At 38.2% G+C, this 21,496-nt stretch overlaps 2 protein-coding genes and 1 long non-coding RNA gene across 14 annotated transcripts in view; 1 reads left to right on the top strand and 2 right to left on the bottom strand.

The window, feature by feature from the left end:
* Nucleotides 1-3,550, bottom strand: part of camk2d2 (calcium/calmodulin-dependent protein kinase (CaM kinase) II delta 2) — a 43,139-nt gene extending 39,589 nt beyond the window's left edge. For 10 of the 11 annotated variants that reach the window (XM_063476336.1, XM_063476337.1, XM_063476334.1 and 7 more), the window contains exons 1-2: nucleotides 3,130-3,550; nucleotides 35-129 (exon numbers count right to left, since the gene is read on the bottom strand). In XM_063476336.1, coding sequence (XP_063332406.1) covers nucleotides 35-129; nucleotides 3,130-3,191 — 157 coding nt within the window. In that variant the 5' untranslated portion in view covers nucleotides 3,192-3,550. The remainder of the gene's footprint in view (nucleotides 1-34; nucleotides 130-3,129) is intronic. The other variant, XM_063476332.1, reaches the window with a different exon arrangement.
* A 3,015-nt stretch (nucleotides 3,551-6,565) lies between these two features.
* cxcl8a (chemokine (C-X-C motif) ligand 8a) lies at nucleotides 6,566-7,734 on the bottom strand. 2 transcript variants are annotated; one of them, XM_063475317.1, is made up of 4 exons: nucleotides 7,506-7,734; nucleotides 7,256-7,373; nucleotides 7,040-7,126; nucleotides 6,566-6,903 (listed from the first exon to the last, which is right to left on the bottom strand). In XM_063475317.1, the coding sequence occupies exons 1-4, from the start codon at nucleotides 7,570-7,572 to the stop codon at nucleotides 6,891-6,893; spliced, it is 285 nt and encodes a 94-aa protein (XP_063331387.1). In that variant the 5' UTR covers nucleotides 7,573-7,734; the 3' UTR covers nucleotides 6,566-6,890. The 2 variants fall into 2 exon arrangements, with proteins under 2 accessions (XP_063331387.1, XP_063331388.1); XM_063475318.1 differs by having other exon boundaries at nucleotides 6,566-6,900.
* A 5,995-nt stretch (nucleotides 7,735-13,729) lies between these two features.
* On the top strand, nucleotides 13,730-16,499 carry LOC134628599 (uncharacterized). Its single transcript, XR_010093997.1, has 4 exons — nucleotides 13,730-13,869; nucleotides 14,065-14,182; nucleotides 14,269-14,355; nucleotides 14,921-16,499. It is a non-coding gene; the product is annotated as an uncharacterized LOC134628599 (long non-coding RNA).
* Nucleotides 16,500-21,496: the final 4,997 nt, after the last annotated feature.

Genomic DNA, 21,496 nt, shown 5'->3' with positions numbered 1-21,496 from the left:
GTTGTATGTGCTTGAAAATGTTTGTGGTTCCTACCTCTGGCAGATAGCTTCTTAGTGTTGATGATTTTGGCAGCATACTCCTGACCAGATGAGATCTTTACGCACCTCCTGACCACAGAGAAGGCGCCCCTAAAATGGACATGCACACAAAAATACTTAGGGTTTTTATTCTCATCAGGTAAAAATAAGAGATATAATCCATACCAGTCAACATACAACAAAACAGGTTCAGAAAAATTGAGCTTAATTTTAAAAGACTAGCTTGAGTGAGCCTATGAATGTCAGCCAGATACCCTGAAAAAGGCTGCAAATATATCTGACTAAAATAATCTTGCTTTATTAAAAATCCAGCTGACGTTATAGTTAAGTTAATTAAACAATAGTGAAATTTCAATATAAACTAGTTAGTAGTACTAAGCCTAGGTGCAGCAGCTATGCAGTAACTCACTCTCACACACCACACCTGCAGTACACGTTCCCTAAACCATCACACCCGTTAGCACCTGCAGACATGCCAACTAGCCTTCTTTTGTTTCAGTCACGTGCTGCTCTGGAGTTTCAGGCACATGTATGAAGATCAAAAAACTAGGTCAGCTATATTTGAAGAAGGAGAGGAGCAGAGTGCTGCATCTCTCATCTCTAAATGCAGCCAAGGAGTGGTCCACCTGCCTCAGATCTGCTCAGCACTGCAGCCATGCCTGCGGCTTTGCTACTCAAGCTTTTTCTCTGTCTATCTATGCTTTTTCTTAACAATAAAATGTTCTCCTTCGTACCAAACCTCCTGTCTAATTCCATATAACATCAGAGACGTCAGTAAGAGTCAATAAGAAGTAAGTAAGTATTGCCAATAAAGATGATGCTGAGAATAGCCATTATCTCAAAAGAACTCTGGCCTTCCACTTAATTTACTGCTAATTGTACATCATGTGATTTGATGAAATCGGTTTTACAAGAAAGAACTGACTCTTGTCTTTGGTGTGTTTAATGACTGGCTGTTGAGTATATAGTAATGTGTACCATAAACATGTTATCTAACATCCTCTCGAGAGCGCAGCCTGCCACTAAAGCTTACCTCTAATTTATAGGGATTTGTTGAAGGAAATGATCATAGCATGACATGTTACATAAGAATTTTAGTTGACTGTTCAGTATGGTTAAGTCGCGTGGCACTATGCACGCATATGTCAAGTGCATCTGTACAGTCCTGCGGGACAAAATGTACAGTAGCTGCACAGTGAAACTGCCTGCAGTTACTAAATTCAGAGAAAATAAAGGGCAATAGCAGAAATACGGTTCTGGGTTAAACAATGAACACTTTCCCATGATATTTTGGGTACTTCAAAATATATAGTTCCAAATATAAATGTAATACACTGTCGGTGTCTGGTATGGACCATCTGATTGTGTAACTACGTAAAAATGCTTAACAAAGATGAAAATGGTCTTGGTGAAGAAATGCTCAGATAGGGGTTTCTATGTCATTGAAGTTCACAGAAGATAGTAAACTGATATAAGACTTCTACCATCAATGACAGGACAGTGCTTTTGATTTAAAATGTATTTTTGTTATTGAACTGAAATTTTTATATGTGTCATTCCAATCATACCAATCACAACGCACTTTTTTGCAAATGACGTCACCATTTTTTATATTAAATTTTTTTTCTTTACCTGAAAATCAATGTAAATCCAATTCATGGGTGTAAAATAACAGACTGTTATACTTTATATACAGCTTAAAACTAACAGACATTAAAGCAAACTTAAATCCTTTCTGTGATGGCTTACACAACAAAAGATGCTTGAACAGGAAGGGGATAGACATCCATAAACCAAAAAGCATATACCATTAATATATATACACACATACATATATGAAGCATATATTAATGCAGTCCATTAGATAAACTATGAAAACAGGCATGTGTGGCCCTTTAACAACCAAATCTGAGTTGTTGATTTTTTTTTTTTGCCATGTTCCCTTTACTAACTTGTCTAATGGAATGCTATCATTGTATTGTAAACAGACAGTAGAGAAATGTCTAATGCCTGTGTGGGTAAAACTGTGCTTAAAGTATCAGTGAGTTAAATGGTAATGTGAAAGCAATACGGGTGCATTATTAATGCCAGATGGTGTAAGATGAATACTGCAGAGGATCATAAATGAAGGGAGCTGTGGCTTCGGTGGAGACTTGAAATCCAGGTTTCCTTTCGGTGATCAATTCTTCCAGTAAAAATACTCGGTGAGAGCTACTGGGAGGACATTCTTATACAGTTTTTTGCTGTCAGTAAAATTCAACGCTGGTTGCAGACATCTTGGACTGTGTACACTGACTACTGGGTGCTGACCAGACTGCAGGTCAGTCAGCTGCATGACCACAAACATACAGACACATATATTTTCATATAAACCAAGCGAGCCACCTGAAAAACATATACATATGTGTGCACAGGTATGCAGGTACGTGGATCTTTCTTTCACACCTCTCGCGCTCTCTCAATGGTGAGGAATTCCCTGCCTGGGTCTAAGAGTGATCACGGTTCGGTTGCTTGGCTGTGGAGTGTGTCATCTCCATCTCGCCTACATGGTCTGCTGTCGCATTACTGAGTGTGTATTTCTGTCACGAGGGAGGAGGAGGAGGAGGGATTTGGAATGGGGGGGTCGAGGCAGAAAGGGAGGGGTGTTTTAGCAAATCTCAGGCTTTCACCCACAGTAATGCATCTTTCCCTGGTTTCGCTTTTCAAAGAAAAAAAAATGTCCTCGCCCTGCTGTGGCACCTCTAAGGTCGAGGCATCAAAGACTGCACAGGATAGAGGCAGATGACGACACGCTCCATACGCGTCTTCTTTCGTAAGCACAAAACGTAAGCAGGGCTTCAGATGTTGGATTAAAACAAATAGGATCCCATCGCACAGGCCTGCATGATATACATCAGAGTGTTTTACCCCTCTGCATCAGGCTTCATCGCCGCACTTATCAGCAGCGCGCACAAGCACACTCACAAAAACACACTCAGCCTGAAATCCGCGTCCCTAAACCAAGGCGGCCTATTACATAACAAGCTGACATTTCAAAAGGGATGATGCCAGATGATTGAAACAAAAAGGAAGAAGAACGCGTTTCCTTACTTCCCCAGCTCCTCGAACAGCTGATATTCGTCAGTGAATCTCGTGCAGATCGTTAACGCCATCCTGAAGGAGGTGCCAAGGGCTGTGCGGAGACGCGGATAAGGTGCACTCACAAACTGTATATACCACACACAGTCAGCACCGCCCGGTTGTGTCCTGAACCTGTAAACCAAACGAAGGGACTCATGCAGAGCTAAAGCGCATCGACAAGAGCTTTAGTGGAATGATTTCTGCGGCAGAAACGCAGCCTGCTAGAGCGTACTCAATCTGGAGGCGTTATCGTCAGCCGGTCCTTTATTTTCTTCACATCCAGCGGCTTGTTACAGCTCGTGGACGCAGCATTTTGTGTGTATGTCGGTTATCTCCTGTACGTCCTGTGCTGTAAGTGTTGTCTTTCTGCACGCATCGTACGCCGCACTACCGCACCTACCCCCGGCTGTGCGCTCAGTCCCGCCCCTTTGCCTGCATCCTCACGCAAGCCACTGGCAAACAAAAATAACAACATTAATAAATGTAATGTTGTAAATATTAACAGCATTTGGATGCACGAGTATTTTTGGCGTGTCTCCAAAACCTTTCTAAAATTAAAAAATCGGCCAAATGAAATGTAAGGTCATACATAAGCTAGAAACTGGATCATCCCTTCTTCTGTTTTATTTACATTCTTGATTTATTGATGATTAATTGTGAAACATCAGTGACAAAACAGTTCTGACAGTGCTGGCAGATTATAGGAAAGTGAAGCTGATGGTTGGTTGGCATTTTGTTTCTATTTACATCCCACACAAGCCCTGCATAGGCATACAGAGCTAGAGGGTTCTGCACAGTATCACAGCTGATCCTAGGACTGCACTCTTCGATTCAGATATTGTAAATGGAATTTGCTGAAGTCACTGTCTTAGTATGGGGGTCAACAAGTAGCAAAAACAATGCTGATAGATGCACATGCTGTGATTTAATATAAGCAACAGCCTTCTAGTATTAAACAAACACAAACGAATCATACAACTAACCAGAAGGAAACTTGCTGTGTTTACTCTGCACAGGTGCTATTTATAGGGCTGCTAACATGCTACTAGCTGCTAGCAGCCTTGAAGGTACATGGGGAAAGATGGCAGAGCTAATGCAATATAATGATTTATTTAACCACAGAGGTAACTAGGCAAACAAATCCAGAAATTCACTGAATTTAGATCTTTGGCGTGTTTATTGAGAGGCTAATAAACACACCAAAAGGTCTAAATTCAGTTAGATAAGGCAAAGAACCAAACAGGTGGAAGCTCCACCTTCAGTTTTTTGGGTACTCACATCTCCACCAACCTCACCTGGACCCAGAACACCAACGCCCTGGTAAAGAAAGCCCAGCAGCGTTTGCACTTCCTTTGTGCCTTGAGGAAGAATAACCTGGACCAGAAGCTGCTGCTACCCAAAAAAAATCATTGGCTGCCCTCTGCCAGAAGCTGCTGTCTCAGGAAAACCAGGGCCATCACAGGTGACCCCGTGCATCCCACCCAACAGCTGTTTGACCTGCTGCCCTCTGGATGGCGCCTAAGGTCAATCAGGTCCCAAACCTCAAGACTGACAAACAGCTTCTTCCCTTGGGCCACTCAGAATGTCAGCAAAGACTATTCCCCCACACCCCACCCCACCCTGGCCACCCACCCACCAATCTGAGCCATGATCTGAGTAACCCTCATCACTCAGGTCACTCACACACAGACTCAGACCGAGTCCATTGCACTACTTTCAAGCACTTTGTAAACTATCCTCTAATGCCTTTCTGCTGTGTGGCTTCCTCTTGTTTTGTATATATTCCTCTTTTTTACATATTCTTGCGGTCTTGTTATTTATATGTTTTCTTTCCATGCACAGTTGGTGTGGAGCACTCAAAATTTTGTTGTACATCAGTGAAAATGTTAGACCTTTATCTTTAATAGTTTTAAGATAATCGCGTTCAAACATAGGCTGACATTTCAATGTTTGAAAAAGAGACCTGAAAGTGGGTTGTTATCTTTAAAAAATCATGAAAAGTATTTGATATATGAAACTAAACTTTTACAGTACTCATTATGTATGTTCAAATTTTGATTCAACCATTCCTTCTCAATTATCCAACTCATATTCACTACCTTTCCGAAGTATATGCTAACACAAAGTATGGAGGAGCCAAGGATTGTACTATCTCCTAAGAGATAGCCTATCCCAAAACTGAAACTGGAAAAACTAATATACGGATTGTTTTCGATGCTTCGAATGAAATTCTTTGCAGTCTCTTATTGCCTGAAGCCTAGAACAGATGGGTATCTCCAGATGCTTTGTTTCCTTCCGTGAGATGCTCTGCTAGGCCTTTGCTGCAGCCACCTTTAGCTGCAGCTTCTTTGTTAGTCTCTCTGGCTTTGTATGTAATAACCAAAAGCATCCATTTTATGTGTATTCTGCCAGATTGCAGGCCTTTTGGTGTCACTGAGGTGACCAGTACTTTCCTTCTTTAAAAGAATGTATTGATTTGGCCACCCTTAACCCTTTTTCCTTTTTTTCAGCCTGTTATTGTCCCTTCACTTCCATCCACATCTGTTTTGCTCTTATTGAGAATTTTAGTGAAAAATACCACATGTTAGTTCAACACTTGGAATCAGCTTCAGTTCTTTTATCTGCTTAATCTGGAATTGGCTACATGGCTATGGGAAATATGCACTTTGTTTGATTTAAAATTGAATTAAAAAAATAAAATAAAATAAGAAATCAGGGCTGATTAGGAAGTGTTATGCAGGCCAGCAGAGATTAGAAACCAGGAGGGGCTGATGAAAAATGGGAACTTCTGGGTCAGTGAGATAATAACAACAGGAAGAAAGATCCAAGGACATGTGTTCAGTAGAAAGGCAAAGATAAAAGCAAGAATGTGGTTTGGCAAAAGTGAGCATGCCCTGAAAATCAGATTATAACACATATTCCTGTGAAGTCAATTAACTTTTGAGGTAATTTTGTCTTGTGACCCCAACAAAAAAAAAAATTGTATCGGTGGATCTCCTTGTCACATTTCAGATGACAGATGGCCTCATGACATTCTCATCAATAATAGATGTTCCCTCTAAAATTACAGTTTTAGGACCAAAGAGGAAGAACTAGTCATGGTCTGCCAAAAAGCCAATTACTTGATTATTATTTATTATGCCATAAGTGGGAATCAGTGGACAACTTAATGTAGGTCCACTATAACTAGTTACAACAGTAAATAATTACTTAGACACAATATGCATCAGTAATAATAATCTATTAAAATATGTAATGTATGTCATATATGTTACTATATCATCGAATGGGTGTTTTTCCATACAGAATATTTACAATATCTGGCTGCTCCTATTGTTGATATTGTCAGTTTTGCAATATAATATGTAAGAAAGGGCAAACAAGCTATTTCAATTTGACATTTTATTTCATAAATACAGACAAGAATTTAAGCACTTGTAATCATAAATACATAAATACATACACACAGGGAAACAGGTAGCGTCCCTTTCTTTATGACAGGAGAATACATGGAGAATACATATACTGAAGTAAAAAAGTAATGTGTTTGATACAAACACTTCAACCAAAATTCTGTCATTTTTAACAGGTTTTCAGGCGAGTGGTAAATGCTAGTTGCATATGATAACATTCATCTCGTGAAAGGAACACGGTGATTTCAGTGATTTTCGTTGGTTAAAAAAACAGCTCGTTCATGAAGCACATCTCTTGTGTCGCTTCAGTTCTTCAGTTCAGGGTCTGCTGCTAGGACAAGAAACAGTAAAGAAGAATTAATTTGTGTGTCAAAAGTGGATTCCAACATTGTTTGATACTTTTTTAGTTTCTATTTCCTATTAAAAGAAAGACTGCTGTGTTGGCATACTTTTAGGTAAAATCTTACCTGGACATGATCTTGTTGATCACTTTCCTAACCCAGGGGGCCTCAGGATTAAGGCAAACCTCTTCACCTGTCCTTTTCAGTGTGGCACTGCAACACAAATCAGTGAAAAAAAACCAAAAGTTTAGATAGAGAACTCGTGTTGAAGCCAACAAGTCACAGTGACAAAATCAAGCAAAATTATCACTACTGAGATGGAAAGAAGACTTTGGCTCTTACATGATCTCCGTCTCCTCGCAGTGGGAGTTGGGAAGAATCAACTCCACCTTCTCAATGTGGCGGCCAATAGGTTTGCTTTCTGTCTGAATGCAACGGCAGTGCAGTTCCACTCCCATGCCTGTAAGAAGAAAGCAGTTGCACATGGTCACGAAGTGCATGCTGAAAACATTTAATGCAATGAAAAAGGATAGCATGAATAAAATTACTTGTTAATGCTACATTAAGCTATTAAATGACAAAAAAAACATACCTTCACAGGTGGCCAGCAGGGTCAAAAGCACCACGATGGAGCTGACGATGATTCTGTTGCTTATCATTTTGCCTTTTAGAAATTCTGTAAAAACTATCAATGAAAAATAACAATGTTCTTCTAAAAGCTGATGAAGCCTCAAGCGCTAAACTGCAACAGCTGTTTGTTTTTTCTTCTAGTCTGTTTGTCTTTCTTTCAGCTCCCGGTCTCCTCTCTTCTCTCAGTTCAGCTGCTCTACTGTTTGACTCTAGTGCTGAAGAGGCTCAGCTTTTAAAGCCAACTGAAAGTGACTCACTACTTGCAGATTGCGCAAGAGTGGACTTTCAGACCCGGTGTGGGAATTCACACTGAGGGCTCTAATACTAAAGTCTGATTTATCAAGACAGCAAGATTTGTCACATATATCACCTTTGTGGAAAAACACGGTGACTAAAACTCTGTGATAATCGACTGATGCCACAGGAATGCTTCAGATTTTTTTTGCATTAACCAACTACGTCTGCATTCCTGTATTGCACCAGCTCTTGCATGAAGCTTAAAGATTGACCAAGTGGTGACTGAGTCACAGATGTAATATAATTTACACCTGAATGTAGTTTTTGAATGACTGGTTTATGATTGTTAGCCTCAGTTTTTTGTCATCTGAGACTTCACCTTTAGAAAGTGGAATTTATTGAACCAAGAATCACCTCATGCACTTGAAGTTGGCATGTCTCTCACATACTCAGTCCAAAGACTGATCTGAATGCAGCGCTAAACCATGTGCAAAAGAAATAGGCAAAAATCTAATGGTTAGCCTTTATGTCTCATAGTTTGATTAATCATGAAAGTTACCAGTTTGCATAGTTTTCATAGAACACAAAGTGAAAATGGGGAAATGCAAAAGTGGCTAAATTCGTAAGTAAAATGTAGTATCACAATCTCTCATCAAGTCTTATAAGAGCTACAGTATTTTTTATTCTTAAAGAATTTTATTTCTTTTCCATATGAGATGGTAATTGCCTCCTCAGTAATTAACTGCCAACTTAATTTCACTCAGTCCTTAAGAAGAAAAGCTAACTAACTGCTGTATTTCAACAGTGGGTATACTTTGAACATGCTGATCATGTACACATGCCATATATGCATTATAGTAAAAAAAATGCATGTATGCTAAAAAGAGACAGAAAATCCTTTCCCAGAACTGATGACACTGAACCTTTGGCTTTTATGCACCCTAGATTACATTGGTGTCATTTCGGAAGGCACGATCGTCAGTTTATTACTTATGTGATTGATATTTCCTGAAGCAACAGTGGGTGAGCTGCCAAAATTTGTTATTGGACTTAAGTCTGATGCAATCTAATCTAGCTCAAACATGTCTGCTGACATGACGTCGATTCAATCATTCTCACAAAGCAGAAGGAAGTCTGAGCAAGAGAAAAAGACTTTAACTGTTGCTTCACTTAACAAAATAATGCTGACTAAAGATTTTTTTCTTTCAGAGGGCAAAAGTCTGTCATTTAAAGGCACAGATATTTCCATTGTAGTTGTAATTAGTTTTATTTCTGTTTTGGTTTGGTTTTTGTAACTTAAAATTGATTTTTGGAAAAATTGGATGCAATGACCAAAGGTCTATAAACCTATTAACTGATGGTTCTTTTGTGGTCACACCCACCTTCGCTATATAGAAAGGGAAAGCAGTTATGGTTAAACACAGAGCATGTGATGAACCTCAATGGAAAGTTTTTAAGTTAACCACTACGATGCTGAAAATAAAACTAACATATGTAGTGAGACATGTGAAAGAAAAGATGATATGCGGCATGTGACCACCAGCAAATGTTAGAAATCAAATGACAGTTTACATCATCTGGCTCCATGAAATTCCCCTAAAGAAATATTTATACATACATGAGTGACCAAACACTGTCTCTGGTTTTATGAATAAAGTTAAAATATAGTTTGAGTTCTGTGCATTTATAGTATTTCATATTTCCTGCACACAACAAAGAAAACAAAGAAATATTTTTTTTACTGTTATATGCAAGATTTCATTTTGCAAAGCAAAACCTATTTTAAAGAGCGTGCTTTCATATCTTAGTGAGGACATCTCATTGACATAATGCTTTCCCTAGCCGCTTACCCTAACCCTAACCATCAAAAACAAGTGCCTAATCCTAATCCTAACCCTCAGCCTAAACCTAACCATAACCTAATTGTAACTCTGATACTATAACCACATTCTGAGCCTCAAAAATGCCTTCAAAGTAGTGGGGATGGGCATTTTGTCACCATAAGTAATTGTAGGTCCACACAAGTATAGTGGCATGCCAATTTTCTGCCATCACAAAGATGTTTAAACACGTACACGTACACACACACACACACACACACACACACACACACACAGACACACACACACACAGACACACACACAAATACAGGATCTAGACTTTTAATTAAGAGGAAGTATAACAAAATTTTCCCTAACAGCAAGTTTCACAAAACAAAACTTCCAAAACCTCATGTTGACCCATCTTGAGCCTAAAGCTAGAAGTTGAAGCACAGAAATTCCCCTAAATGGAACAAATGAAATCAGACCATTTTAGTTGGATAATGAAAATGATGAATTATTTTTAACACCTTCTATTTTGGAATTATTGTTAAAAGATGACTCACACTGTCAACTCTTGATGGTCAGGTTTGAAATATTGAAACAAATATTGGATGAAACTGCAATGCCATTTAGTGTAGGTATCTAAGAGGTGAGAATAAACTCTACTAACTTTTATGCAAGCATTCAAGTTTTTGCGTCCTTGTGAATCATCTCACTATATACTTGAATTACAGTACTTGCTGCCATGCTGGTGCATGCTGGTAGCAGGCACATTCATTGAGATTTGACAACAACTGGGGTGGGATGAACTGTCATTAAGAATGCCATATATGGTCATGTTTCCTCAGAATGAATAGTAGGAACTAATGTAAACCTTCAACTTTATGTAGCTCACTGATTTTCCCACCAATTGTGTGTTTTCATTTACAGATTACCACATTCTAAGTGAAGTATATAATAAAAAAATAGATATTTTCAAACATTAAAACCACTCCAATCACCTCCACATACACTAAATGTATATTGCCAAAACTATTCACTCATCTGCCTCCACACACATATGAACTTGAGAGGCATCACATTTTTAATTCCACAAGGTTTAATTTATTTGTGTTTATGAAAATTTCTGACCATTGTTCTACAAGTGCGTTTGTGAGGTCAGACAAGGAAGTTGGAGGAGAAGGCCTGGCTCCCACTCTTTAATTCATCCAAAAGGTGTTCAGTCAGGTTGAGGTAAGGACTCTGTGCAGACAAGTCAACTTCTTTTACACCAAACTCTCTCATCCATGTCTTTATTTTACCTTGCTTTTTGCACTAGGGCTCAGTCATGTTCGAACAGGAAGGAAACATCCTCAAACTGTTCCCACAAAGTCAGGAACATGAAATTGTCCAAAATGTCTTGCTATGCTGAAGCATTAAGAGCTCCTTTCACTGGAATTAAGGTATTGAGCCCAGCTCTTCATTTCATTAAAGATGTCTGTGCAATGTTCTTGAGTTAATCTGAAGACCACATGAAGTTTGGAGGTCTGACCCTGCTCTGTGACTTTAGTTGGTTTGGGGCATATCTCAGTGTGCTGTTAAAGTGTGCTGAGAGTGTCACCAAAAAATAAAGGAAGTTTGTTAAGTGGAGGACAAAACATGCCGGGTCTAAAAAACTACACATATCTACTGCAGATAAACAGTAACTGAAAGCCATGCCATAAAGAAATAGGGAAAGAAATCACGGGAAGAAAAGACAAAGGGAATGAAAGATATATCTGTCCCTTCTATTCCCTGAGGTCTCATCAGAAATTGTTTCAGTGGGAGTATGGCAGTTAAAAAGCCATTTTTAAGGAGGGGAACCGGGAAGAAAAGGCTAATTTGCTGTGCCAAAATAAACAAGAACTGGACTCAAACTCTGTGTCAACAGGTCTTATAAAGTGAGTGTCAACAGCCACTGCTAAAACTTGGTGAAAGATTTGTCATGGTTTGGGAATCTTGTCAAAATTCATTTAATTATGAATGCAAAAAAGTAATATTAGATTATGAACCATCATTCACTATCATCTGGAACTCATCTGATTGCTATGTCAGTGATCACTGTCACTTTCAAAACATTATTGATGCACAAAAGGCACTGAATAGAAAACACACAATGGAACATAATCTGTCATGGGTTGAAGAGCCAGACTTCAACATTATTTAACCCTAGAACACTATTGCTATAAATAGTAACACAATCACTAATGCCGGGTGATTTTTACCCGATATAATATGACCAACAAAAAGTACTTGTCATCAAAATATATCAAACACATGACAAATCAGAGTGGTCAGCTTTTACTTTCAACTGTGCCATGTCTAACAAAATGAAAAAAAGTGTCATGGGGGATGCTAAAATAATGCTCCAAAATTACAGAAAAATCTGGAATTCAAGAACAAAAAATTCCTAAAAAAAAAAAAAAAAATGACGCTGGAAAGCTGGTCTTTGATACACCCATTCCTGGGACATTTGAGACTTCCCTGGTGAAGGCACAATCTCCTCGACACACTAACAGCTGCAGGAGAGAGAAATCATGTAAATGTATTTGCTCGGGTGAAAATCACCCAGCGATAGTGTTCTAGGGTTAAGCAGTGTGGGATTACCTTGACAGAGAATTTTAAAGAAGGCAGCTAACATCCAAAGAAGAGCTTTGAATGTCCTTCAAGACATCGATCATCAGTTCAAACAGTAGTGCATAAGTACAAGTTATTCTGATGTGTCATCACTTTTTCAAGGTCTGGAAGAATACAAGAGAAAATTAGTTAGCATGTTCAGAAACACCCCAGGAACCACCAAGGCTTAAAGCTGGTACAACAAACTAGATGAAGTAATAAAGGAGAAAGACTACCTCCAGATTCTTCACCTCAAATCAAAAGCTAGATGGTTAAAACTTGGACACAAAAGCACCTGGTTAAGGTGCAACTTGGAAAAATTTAACCAAATATTAGTGGGGGTGTATGTATATATTTGAGCCTGTGTGGATTAGAGAAAATCCCCCCACAAAAAAATAATCTAAAATCCTATACACCCAATTCTGGATTTTTAAAGTAATTAAAGATATATGGCGTCCAAAGCATTCCACCCTGAAAAAATAACAGTTCAAAGAAATCATTAAAAGCCCCAAATTACCATGAAATTCATACCCATGTATCAATCATGAATACACTAAATCGTCTGACCACAACTGTAAAGACTGTAAACTGTACAGCGTCAGAAGGTTATTACAAAAGATTCAGATAATAAGACTTAAAAACCTGAACTGGGAAAACAAGGATTGAATCATTTCCTTGCTGTTGGCCAATTGTTCATTGTTTGCTTTCTGCAAGCTGATGGGATGAAGTTTTACAATATAACTTGCCTCCATTGAGACTCAAATGTAAACATCCCCTGGAGAGTCTGGAAAATATCAGGATGTTTAACAAATAAAGAATTGTACAACCACTCACACATAAACACTGAATACTTTAATCTGGGATATCTGTTGGGGGATGGTCCCGAAGTACAATTTCACATGTGAAATCGCATCCCTCTGACTTTAATGTCATGCCAGGGCAAGCCTACTGGCTTGTCATAAGCACCTTCTGTTTGAAAAGTTTTAATTGGTATCTGCAAAACCTTCACACATATATCTGGCTGAATATTAACAGGTTGGTGCTAGTTTTATTTATGTTTATAGAGGAAAACTGTTATGATCTATGTTTATTTATGCATATATGCAACACAAATTATACAAAGACAGGAAAGACAAATACAAGGGCTTTGGTTTGGCACAGATATCCATATTCCAGATAACTTGTTAGTACCATTTACTGGCACGAAGCTATAAAAAGGCTTCAAGAGTTTTAAGAAAAAAAACCTTTTCCCATGGAAATCAATTCTCTTGCGATCTACTTAGCTTAGGACAGATTCCAGGTATTTCCTTGCCAAAAGCCTGCTGCTGCAGCATGGGCAATAACACAGCGATAATTGTGATTCTGTGCTCTCATTTTTTTTTTATTTTTTTTTTTGTAGTTGTGGTTATTGAGAAAAAAAGAGTTCCTTGGAAAGAGGCAGGAAAGAGAGAAAGGGGGTCTGCAGAGCAGACTTCATCACAATCTTTCAAAGGAGAGGGCTGAGCTGATAGTCTACTCACTAATCATATCCTTCAGATATATATCGTATCTCTGAGATAGTTTAGTTTACAGTTGCAGAAGAAATGTCTACCATCATTGTAGCACTCCTGGTTTTCCTGACTATCCATGGAGGTAAGTATAGCTGAATAACTGATGAAAATACAAAACATTTATTGCTCAGAAATGTGCGTTTGACACCTAATGGCAGCAACAGAATTTTCATTTTTGTCACGTGCATGTGAATTTTAACCTGCATTTTCCAAATAGATACTTGCCTTACCTTGTTTGTCTCCAGACACCAAAATCATTCTCTAACTTATCTAAAAGCCTCAGGTATCAGTCCTAGATGCTAATGCCTCTATAAGGAGAAAAGGCCAATTGGACGTTTCATAAGCACAGTGGAGATTTACCTAGCAAACTCCTACTGCAAAAGCACTGAGATTATGTAAGTATTTCTATTGATTTGCCCTCATAAAACACTTGAACCATATGCATATGTCTGCTGTCTCGTATCTGTCTTTGATCCTGCAGTGCTACTCTCAAGAAGGAGGGGCAAAAGATTTGTCTGGACCCCAATGCTCCATGGGTCAAACAAGTGCTTAAAAGTAAAAAGATTACGTGAGTGTAACTTTACTGTACGTTGGTGATTGTTAGTAGATACCAGTGCATATAAGAACTTATTTAAACAAGAAGTGTATTATTTTTTCAGAATCCAGATAAGCAGGGAGAGCAAGACGTCTGCAATGACTGAGAAACATGCTTTAACACAACCCTACCTTAATTTTTTACATTAGGGTGAACTGAAAATCTTGTGTGGCTATTGTGTTTGCATGCTTAGTCATGGATCAGGAAAAGCTTAGATTTCTTACAAAAGGAATTAAAAGCACCCACTTCCCCTTAACATATATACAATTCCTGGAAGATATTTACAATACCAGGAAGACAGTTAATCATTAATGATTAACTTGTCACTAGGAGTGTCACTTCCAGTTTTCGCTTTTGTTAACAGGAAGTGGCACCTACATTTTGTTGGTTCTAATGAAAGAATAAAAAAAATACAATTGGTAATTTTATTGCATTCAAATTAATCAAAAAAATTTTTTGATGAATTTTTTGTCATTTTTTTCTGTGAGCCAAGTGAAATAGTATTCCCCTTAAAACATGAACATTTTCTTCTCTGTAGACAGACACCTTGAAGAATATACCTTCCCTGATTTGGCTAAGATGGACAGAAGATAGACACATGGAAAATAGAAGCACAGACTGCAGTTACAGAACATAAACTGGGTTCTGTTTGAAGGTGTAGAAGCAGGATTGTTTATACCCGTTTTCACTTTACAGCACTTAACTATGTTCTCTTACTATTGATGTGAACTATCTGTGTTTGTATTTCCTTAAAAATATATCCTTATATACATTACATGTTCATTTAATACATTGTGGGGAAAAACCTTATTAACTAACAGTAAAGAGGGACTAGATAGTGGGCAATGAGGACAGAGCACAATAGCAAGTCATGAAATGGGTTTAAAACTTTATTAGAAAAGTTGGCATTTAATGGTTTGTTTTTGTTTGTTTGTAAGGTTTTTATTAAGCAATAAAGGTATTAATAGATTTTTTTTTTTTTACATATTACATAGGATGTTTTGTTGTTGTTTTTTTTAAATAATTCACATTACTACTGTCCCATTTCTCCATCTCTGAATATAACATGCCATACATCTAAAACTCATCATACAGTATAACTCACCAAATTCTGTTTTCTTAAAGCATATTAATAAAAAATAATAAGAGGAAGAGGAAGTCTGGCCTGGGAAAGCATTGTGTTACATTGAGCCCTGTTTCTCTATAGTTTTTGTTTCATCCTTTTGCAAAGATATAAACACTGTGTGACTGTTCCATGTGCTGTGCTACATACTATACATTTTGTCAAGGACATTTTTGCTGCCTTTGAAATGTCAGGAAAAAATTGTGGAAAAATAAATCTATTCATCCATTTTCTTAACTGGTTATCCAATGCAGAGTCATGGTGGGGCTGGAATCCTGCCCAAAATGTCATAGGGTGAGAGGTTGACAGGTACACTCTATTCAGGTCCATTGCAGGGCAAAGCAAAAAGGAGAATTTCTTGGATTGTGTCATGTAGACTATGGCACACAGTGAGATTATATTTTCAATGGAAGGAGATTGCCACCTCTTGGACAAAGATGCATACCATTAGGATTGTCTCATTTACTGAATACCTCTATAGTAGCTGAAAGCCATTATGTTCTTTCAAAATTAAACAGTTTTTACTGTGCCCTTTTCAAGAAAAATCCTTAGCTGGTGTATAACCATAGTCATTTATGCTTCTTCTGAGCTGACTGCAGAACAACTAGTATTTTAGTTTTAAACACAGTAACAAAGTTAACAATAAAAAAAATGTACTATGTACTTGTTTTGTATCATCACTGCTGCTTTGAATAAAGACTTGTGAATAAAGGAAATACAGTCACCTCTTTTTGGGACTGTGATTTCAAAAGCAACAGCAGATATTTGATCTTAGCCTATGAAAGTTATGCTGACATGCAGAATGTCACAATATTAACCACTTCCCAGTTACACATCTGCTTTTTATTCCCCCTTTGACTTGCCCTAACTCTCTACTCCCTTCAGATCTGTTCTCTGTCGTTCTGTAACTCTTGTTTTCCTACTTTTCCCACTGACTTAAATGCAAATGTTAACACACTGGGATGTCATGTTGATTTACTGCCAAAGTAAATAATGTTGCAATCTTGTTCTCAGTCTTCAAGTGCTTTTCTCAGCCATTATGTTGAATTATGCTTAGAAAGTAAAAAAAAAAAAAAAAGAAAAGAAAAAAAGAAATGTAGATCACATGCACGATATAAATCATCATATAGCTGCACCTCAGTACTCATCAAAATGTGACTGTTCTTTTCATTAAATTTTCAAATAACATATATACAGTATAACATCAAGAATCAACTGTAATCAAAGGTAAGCATTGCATTAATAGAATAGTTTCAGAAAAAAAGTGATAGGAATTATGGGAGATTTCCATTTGCACAATATTACAAGTCTGGCCTTTAAAGGGTCCTGAACTGTAAACTCTTTAGATGAAGCTGTGCTGTTAGTGAAATGGTCTGAAAAAAGAGCATTACGTACAACTTGTTTCCCAGTTCATTTAGAAAAAGATTTTAAAGATTTCTTCCTAGAAGGCTACAAAGCTGTCCTGAACCAAAAAATATGTAAATTGCTTGCTGGTATTTGTGAAAAAAGTGGTAGGCTTGAACTTATTTACCATTTGTCCCTTAAACATAATGATAATTTATCCCATGTTATTTCAATGTCGGCCATAATGCTTTAGTTTAGACATTGCTGGTGTAACTTTGTTCTACATACTATCCCGGGTTTGTTTGTGGTAGCATTATGTTACAGTTTACATCCATGCATATGCTTTTAAAGCAAATACTAGTGAACAATCTGGTGATTTGAATTTTCTTCTGCTGACAGGTAACTTTCTGGTAAATTATGTTTGCTTATGTTGCTTTGGTTAAACTTACCATTGATTGTTCCTATGTTCTGGTCCTATATCCAAAATGTGTGTGGGTCATGATGTCATTAACTGCATCACTGGGTACAACCAAATGAAGGGTTTTTCCTTTTGTATAGTACTGTTTATTTACTTTAAAGTAACCTCTTGAGTTGTACTGTATGCAGTGTTTTACTTTTCAAACCATTTAGCTGCATAAATGAGTTCGTCAATTGGATAAATAATCTTACTCCTGTTTCTTTGCTTAGATTGTATTGTTTGGTCTAACCTATTTCTTAATGGTAGAGACTAATGATGTTCAGGTGTGTATAAATTCTGTATAAATCAAGTGAGAGTTTGACAACCGGGGTTGTTTTAAGATGGTAGAGTGGAGATGCCAGGAGATAAAGAAATTTGACCAGTCTGCTGATGCTGTCTACTTATCACTTTCCTTAGTACTTGCTCTACAGTACTTGACTACTTTAGACTGATCAAGGATCGCTTTCTATTTCTGTTATGGTTTGTCTTGCCAGACTCAAACGCAGGACTCAGGAATGAAGGTTCAGTGAGTTTATTTATAGTGTTGGTGCAGATAGTGCTACATGCAAAGTCTTCTTAAAGTGCTCAGTTCAAAAGTCCCATATGTACAAAATCCACTGAAATCCACTAATGACTAAATAGAGTGCAAATACAGCTGCTCAGTGACGGCCTTAGAGGTTGTCTAAGAGAATATTGGGAGCAACAACGCCATGAAGTCCAAAGAACACACCAGACAGGTCAGGGATAAAGTTATTGAGAAATTTAAAGCAGGCTTAGGCTACAAAAAGATTTCCCAAGCCTTGAACATCCCACGGAGCACTGTTCAAGCGATCATTCAGAAATGGAAGGAGTATGGCACAACTGTAAACCTACCAAGACAAGGCCGTCCACCTAAACTCACAGGCCGAACAAGGAGAGCGCTGATCAGAAATGCAGCCAAGAGGCCCATGGTGACTCTGGACGAGCTGCAGAGATCTACAGCTCAGGTGGGGGAATCTGTCCATAGGACAACTATTAGTCGTGCACTGCACAAAGTTGGCCTTTATGGAAGAGTGGCAAGAAGAAAGCCATTGTTAACAGAAAAACATAAGAAGTCCAGTTTGCAGTTTGCCACAAGCCATGTGGGGGACACAGCAAACATGTGGAAGAAGGTGCTCTGGTCAGATGAGACCAAAATGGAACTTTTTTTTGCCAAAATGCAAAACGCTATGTGTGGCGGAAAACTAACACTGCACATCACTCTGAACACACCATCCCCACTGTCAAATATGGTGGTGGCAGCATCATGCTCTGGGGGTGCTTCTCTTCAGCAGGGACAGGGAAACTGGATGGAGCCAAATACAGGGCAACTCATTTCTAGTGCCTGTGGTTTTTTTAAATGTGCTATATAAATAAAATTGTATTGTAATCTTGGAAGAAAACCTCTTGTAGTCTGCAAAAGACTTGAGACTGGGGCGGAGGTTCACCTTCCAGCAGGACAATGACCCTAAACATAAAGCCAGGGCAACAATGGAATGGTTTAAAACAAAACATATCCATGTGTTAGAATGGCCCAGTCAAAGTCCAGATCTAAATCCAATCGAGAATCTGTGGCAAGATCTGACAACTGCTGTTCACAAACGCTGTCCATCTAATCTGACTGAGCTGGAGCTGTTTTGCAAAGAAAAATGGGCAAGAATTTCAGTCTCTGGATGTGCAAAGCTGGTAGAGACATACCCTAAAAGACTGGCAGCTGTAATTGCAGCAAAAGGTGGTTCTACAAAGTATTGACTCAGGGGGCTGAATAATTACACACACCCCACTTTGCAGTTATTTATTTGTAAAAAATGTTTGGAATCATGTATGATTTTTATTCCACTTCTCACGTGTACACCACTTTGTATTGGTCTTTCACGTGGAATTCCATTAAAATTGATTCATGTTTGTGGCTGTAATGTGACAAAATGTGGAAAAGTTCAAGGGGGCCGAATACTGTTGCAAGCCACTGTAGGTTCCCAGTTAATATTTATATTGAGGATGCTGCCTTCTCCTGTTGTGAGCTTATTTTGCTCGCTATTTGCTCTGTGTAATATCCAAATGCATGGCCATAATTACCTCTCACTGCATTTGGAAAGATTTTGGCGAAATCCCATTGCAACCTCCATTAAATGTGCTGATGCATCAGTGCACATTCTCACAGATCTAAGATATCGTCAAGCATTATCAATTCAGTCATCAAACTTCTCATATTTACAGTCAATGAAGCATCTATTGGTTTTGTTTTATAGATAAAATTGAAAAGATAAGATTAACGGTCACAGCCTCTCTTCCTTGGGTGTTGCACTGACTCACCTTCAACGGGTTGTGTAAGGTTTCTTCGTCTGAGCTGAGGGACATTGTGCAAGAAAACCCCCTTTTGCCCCTATGATGCTGGGTCTTCTCATATCATACGGGATAGTGTAGATACTAGTTTCAATCAAGTATCTAAAGAATCTGTGAAGAAGCTCAGCCTTTACTTAAAAAAAAAAAAAAAAAAAAAATCAAACCTGGATGCTTGCGTCAAAAAAAACAAAAACAACAACAACAACAAAAAAAAACTAACACAAACAGACCTGAAAGGGAGACCAGGGAACCAACATAGGATGATGCAGGGAAATAACGCAGACGAACCGGCAACAGGTAGGAGAACACACAGGGCTTAAATACACACAGCAGTAATCAAGGGATGAGAGACAGGAGGGGAACACACCTGGGAGAAATCAGAGCTGACGGGACAGGGGAAACGTAAACTGAACACACTCACATGAGACAGAGACCTTCAGAATAAAACAGGAAACTCACAGACACAGAGAACCAGACAAGACACTGAACTTAACAGATAGATTCACGAGCAGACAGTGTGACACCATGGACAGAGGGAACACAGAGCAGGGAGCAGGCAGTAAATCAAAACCCTAACAAATGGCAAACCTTAACAAAAGATATAACAGAATACACAAGAACATAGAATAATATAAAGAAACACAAAACACTGAGTCATCAGACTCAGGACCATGACAATTACTATTTTAGTCAGACTTCAGAGGCATTGATGCCCCTAAAACAGCTTTGTTGAATGTGACCAATGATCTGTCATTTAAAATAGTTTCAGGAAGTTTTGAAGACCTGATACTGTTGGACCTCAGTGCTGCTTTTGATACTGTAGATGACAACACTGTTTTGCCTTGCCTTGAATACTGGGTTGGCTTTAAGAGTACACGTCTTCACTGGTTCAGTTCTTATTAGACTTTCTCTTTCTGCTAGTTGTTTTTTCTCATCCTTGTCCAAGTTTCTTGTGAGTCCCTTAGGAGTCCATCCTGGAACCTGTTTTCTTCTTTTTGCATCTGCTTCCACTTACTACTGATATTTGAAAATTTAAAGGATTTAAAGGTGGGGCCTTCACTGAACTTCCACTGAAATCTTTTTGTAATTCCCTGTGGTTTGTCTTGAAAATAATAACATTGGATGACTAATAACATCTTCCAGTTAAACAGTGACAAAACTATTTTTGCACCCTCCAGATCTCTTTCTCTGGCAATTTAGGTAAATTTACCTCATATTTAAAGTCTCATTTAAAGATCTGGGGGTTATTTTAGAGTCGGAGGTTTTCCTTGACGCACTTTTTTTTTCTGTTGTCAAAATAGCTACTACAAGTTAAGAACCACTGCCAACTCATTTCATTTTTAGATGTGGAAAAAGTTACTCATCTATTTATTACTATATGTCTGCATTACTGTAACTCCTAAAGTATCTTTTAACATACAATAATTTAATAAGGTAATTAAATGAAGATGGAAAATTAAGCAGGAAAACTGCTTACTGACTCCATCTTATCTTACAAAATATGGCACATACTAAACACACACACACACACACAGCCCCTAAACTTTGACAGAAAATAAGAAGCGTGGAGTGACTTCATGGTATGACCATGTCCACTTACATGCAATGTTCCCTCTAAGCTGCGCGCGTGCGCAATTGCGCACTGCTGGCAAGGTCTCTGCGTGGAAAAAATCTGAATTGCGCACAAAAAAAATCTAACCTGAATTGAAATTAAAGTAAATATGTTAACAATTCTGTTTTGCAGTGTTAGTCAGTAAGTGACTGGCTGCTCCAGTATGGGATTAGAACGATGCCACCTTATCCCATAGTCCAGCCAATAATGCGATTCA

The sequence above is a fragment of the Pelmatolapia mariae genome, linkage group LG6, assembly GCF_036321145.2.
Source record: "Pelmatolapia mariae isolate MD_Pm_ZW linkage group LG6, Pm_UMD_F_2, whole genome shotgun sequence".
Lineage (NCBI taxonomy): Eukaryota > Metazoa > Chordata > Actinopteri > Cichliformes > Cichlidae > Pelmatolapia > Pelmatolapia mariae.
The sequence above is the reverse complement of the archived record's forward strand: the minus strand, read 5'-3'. Positions and strand labels throughout refer to the sequence as shown.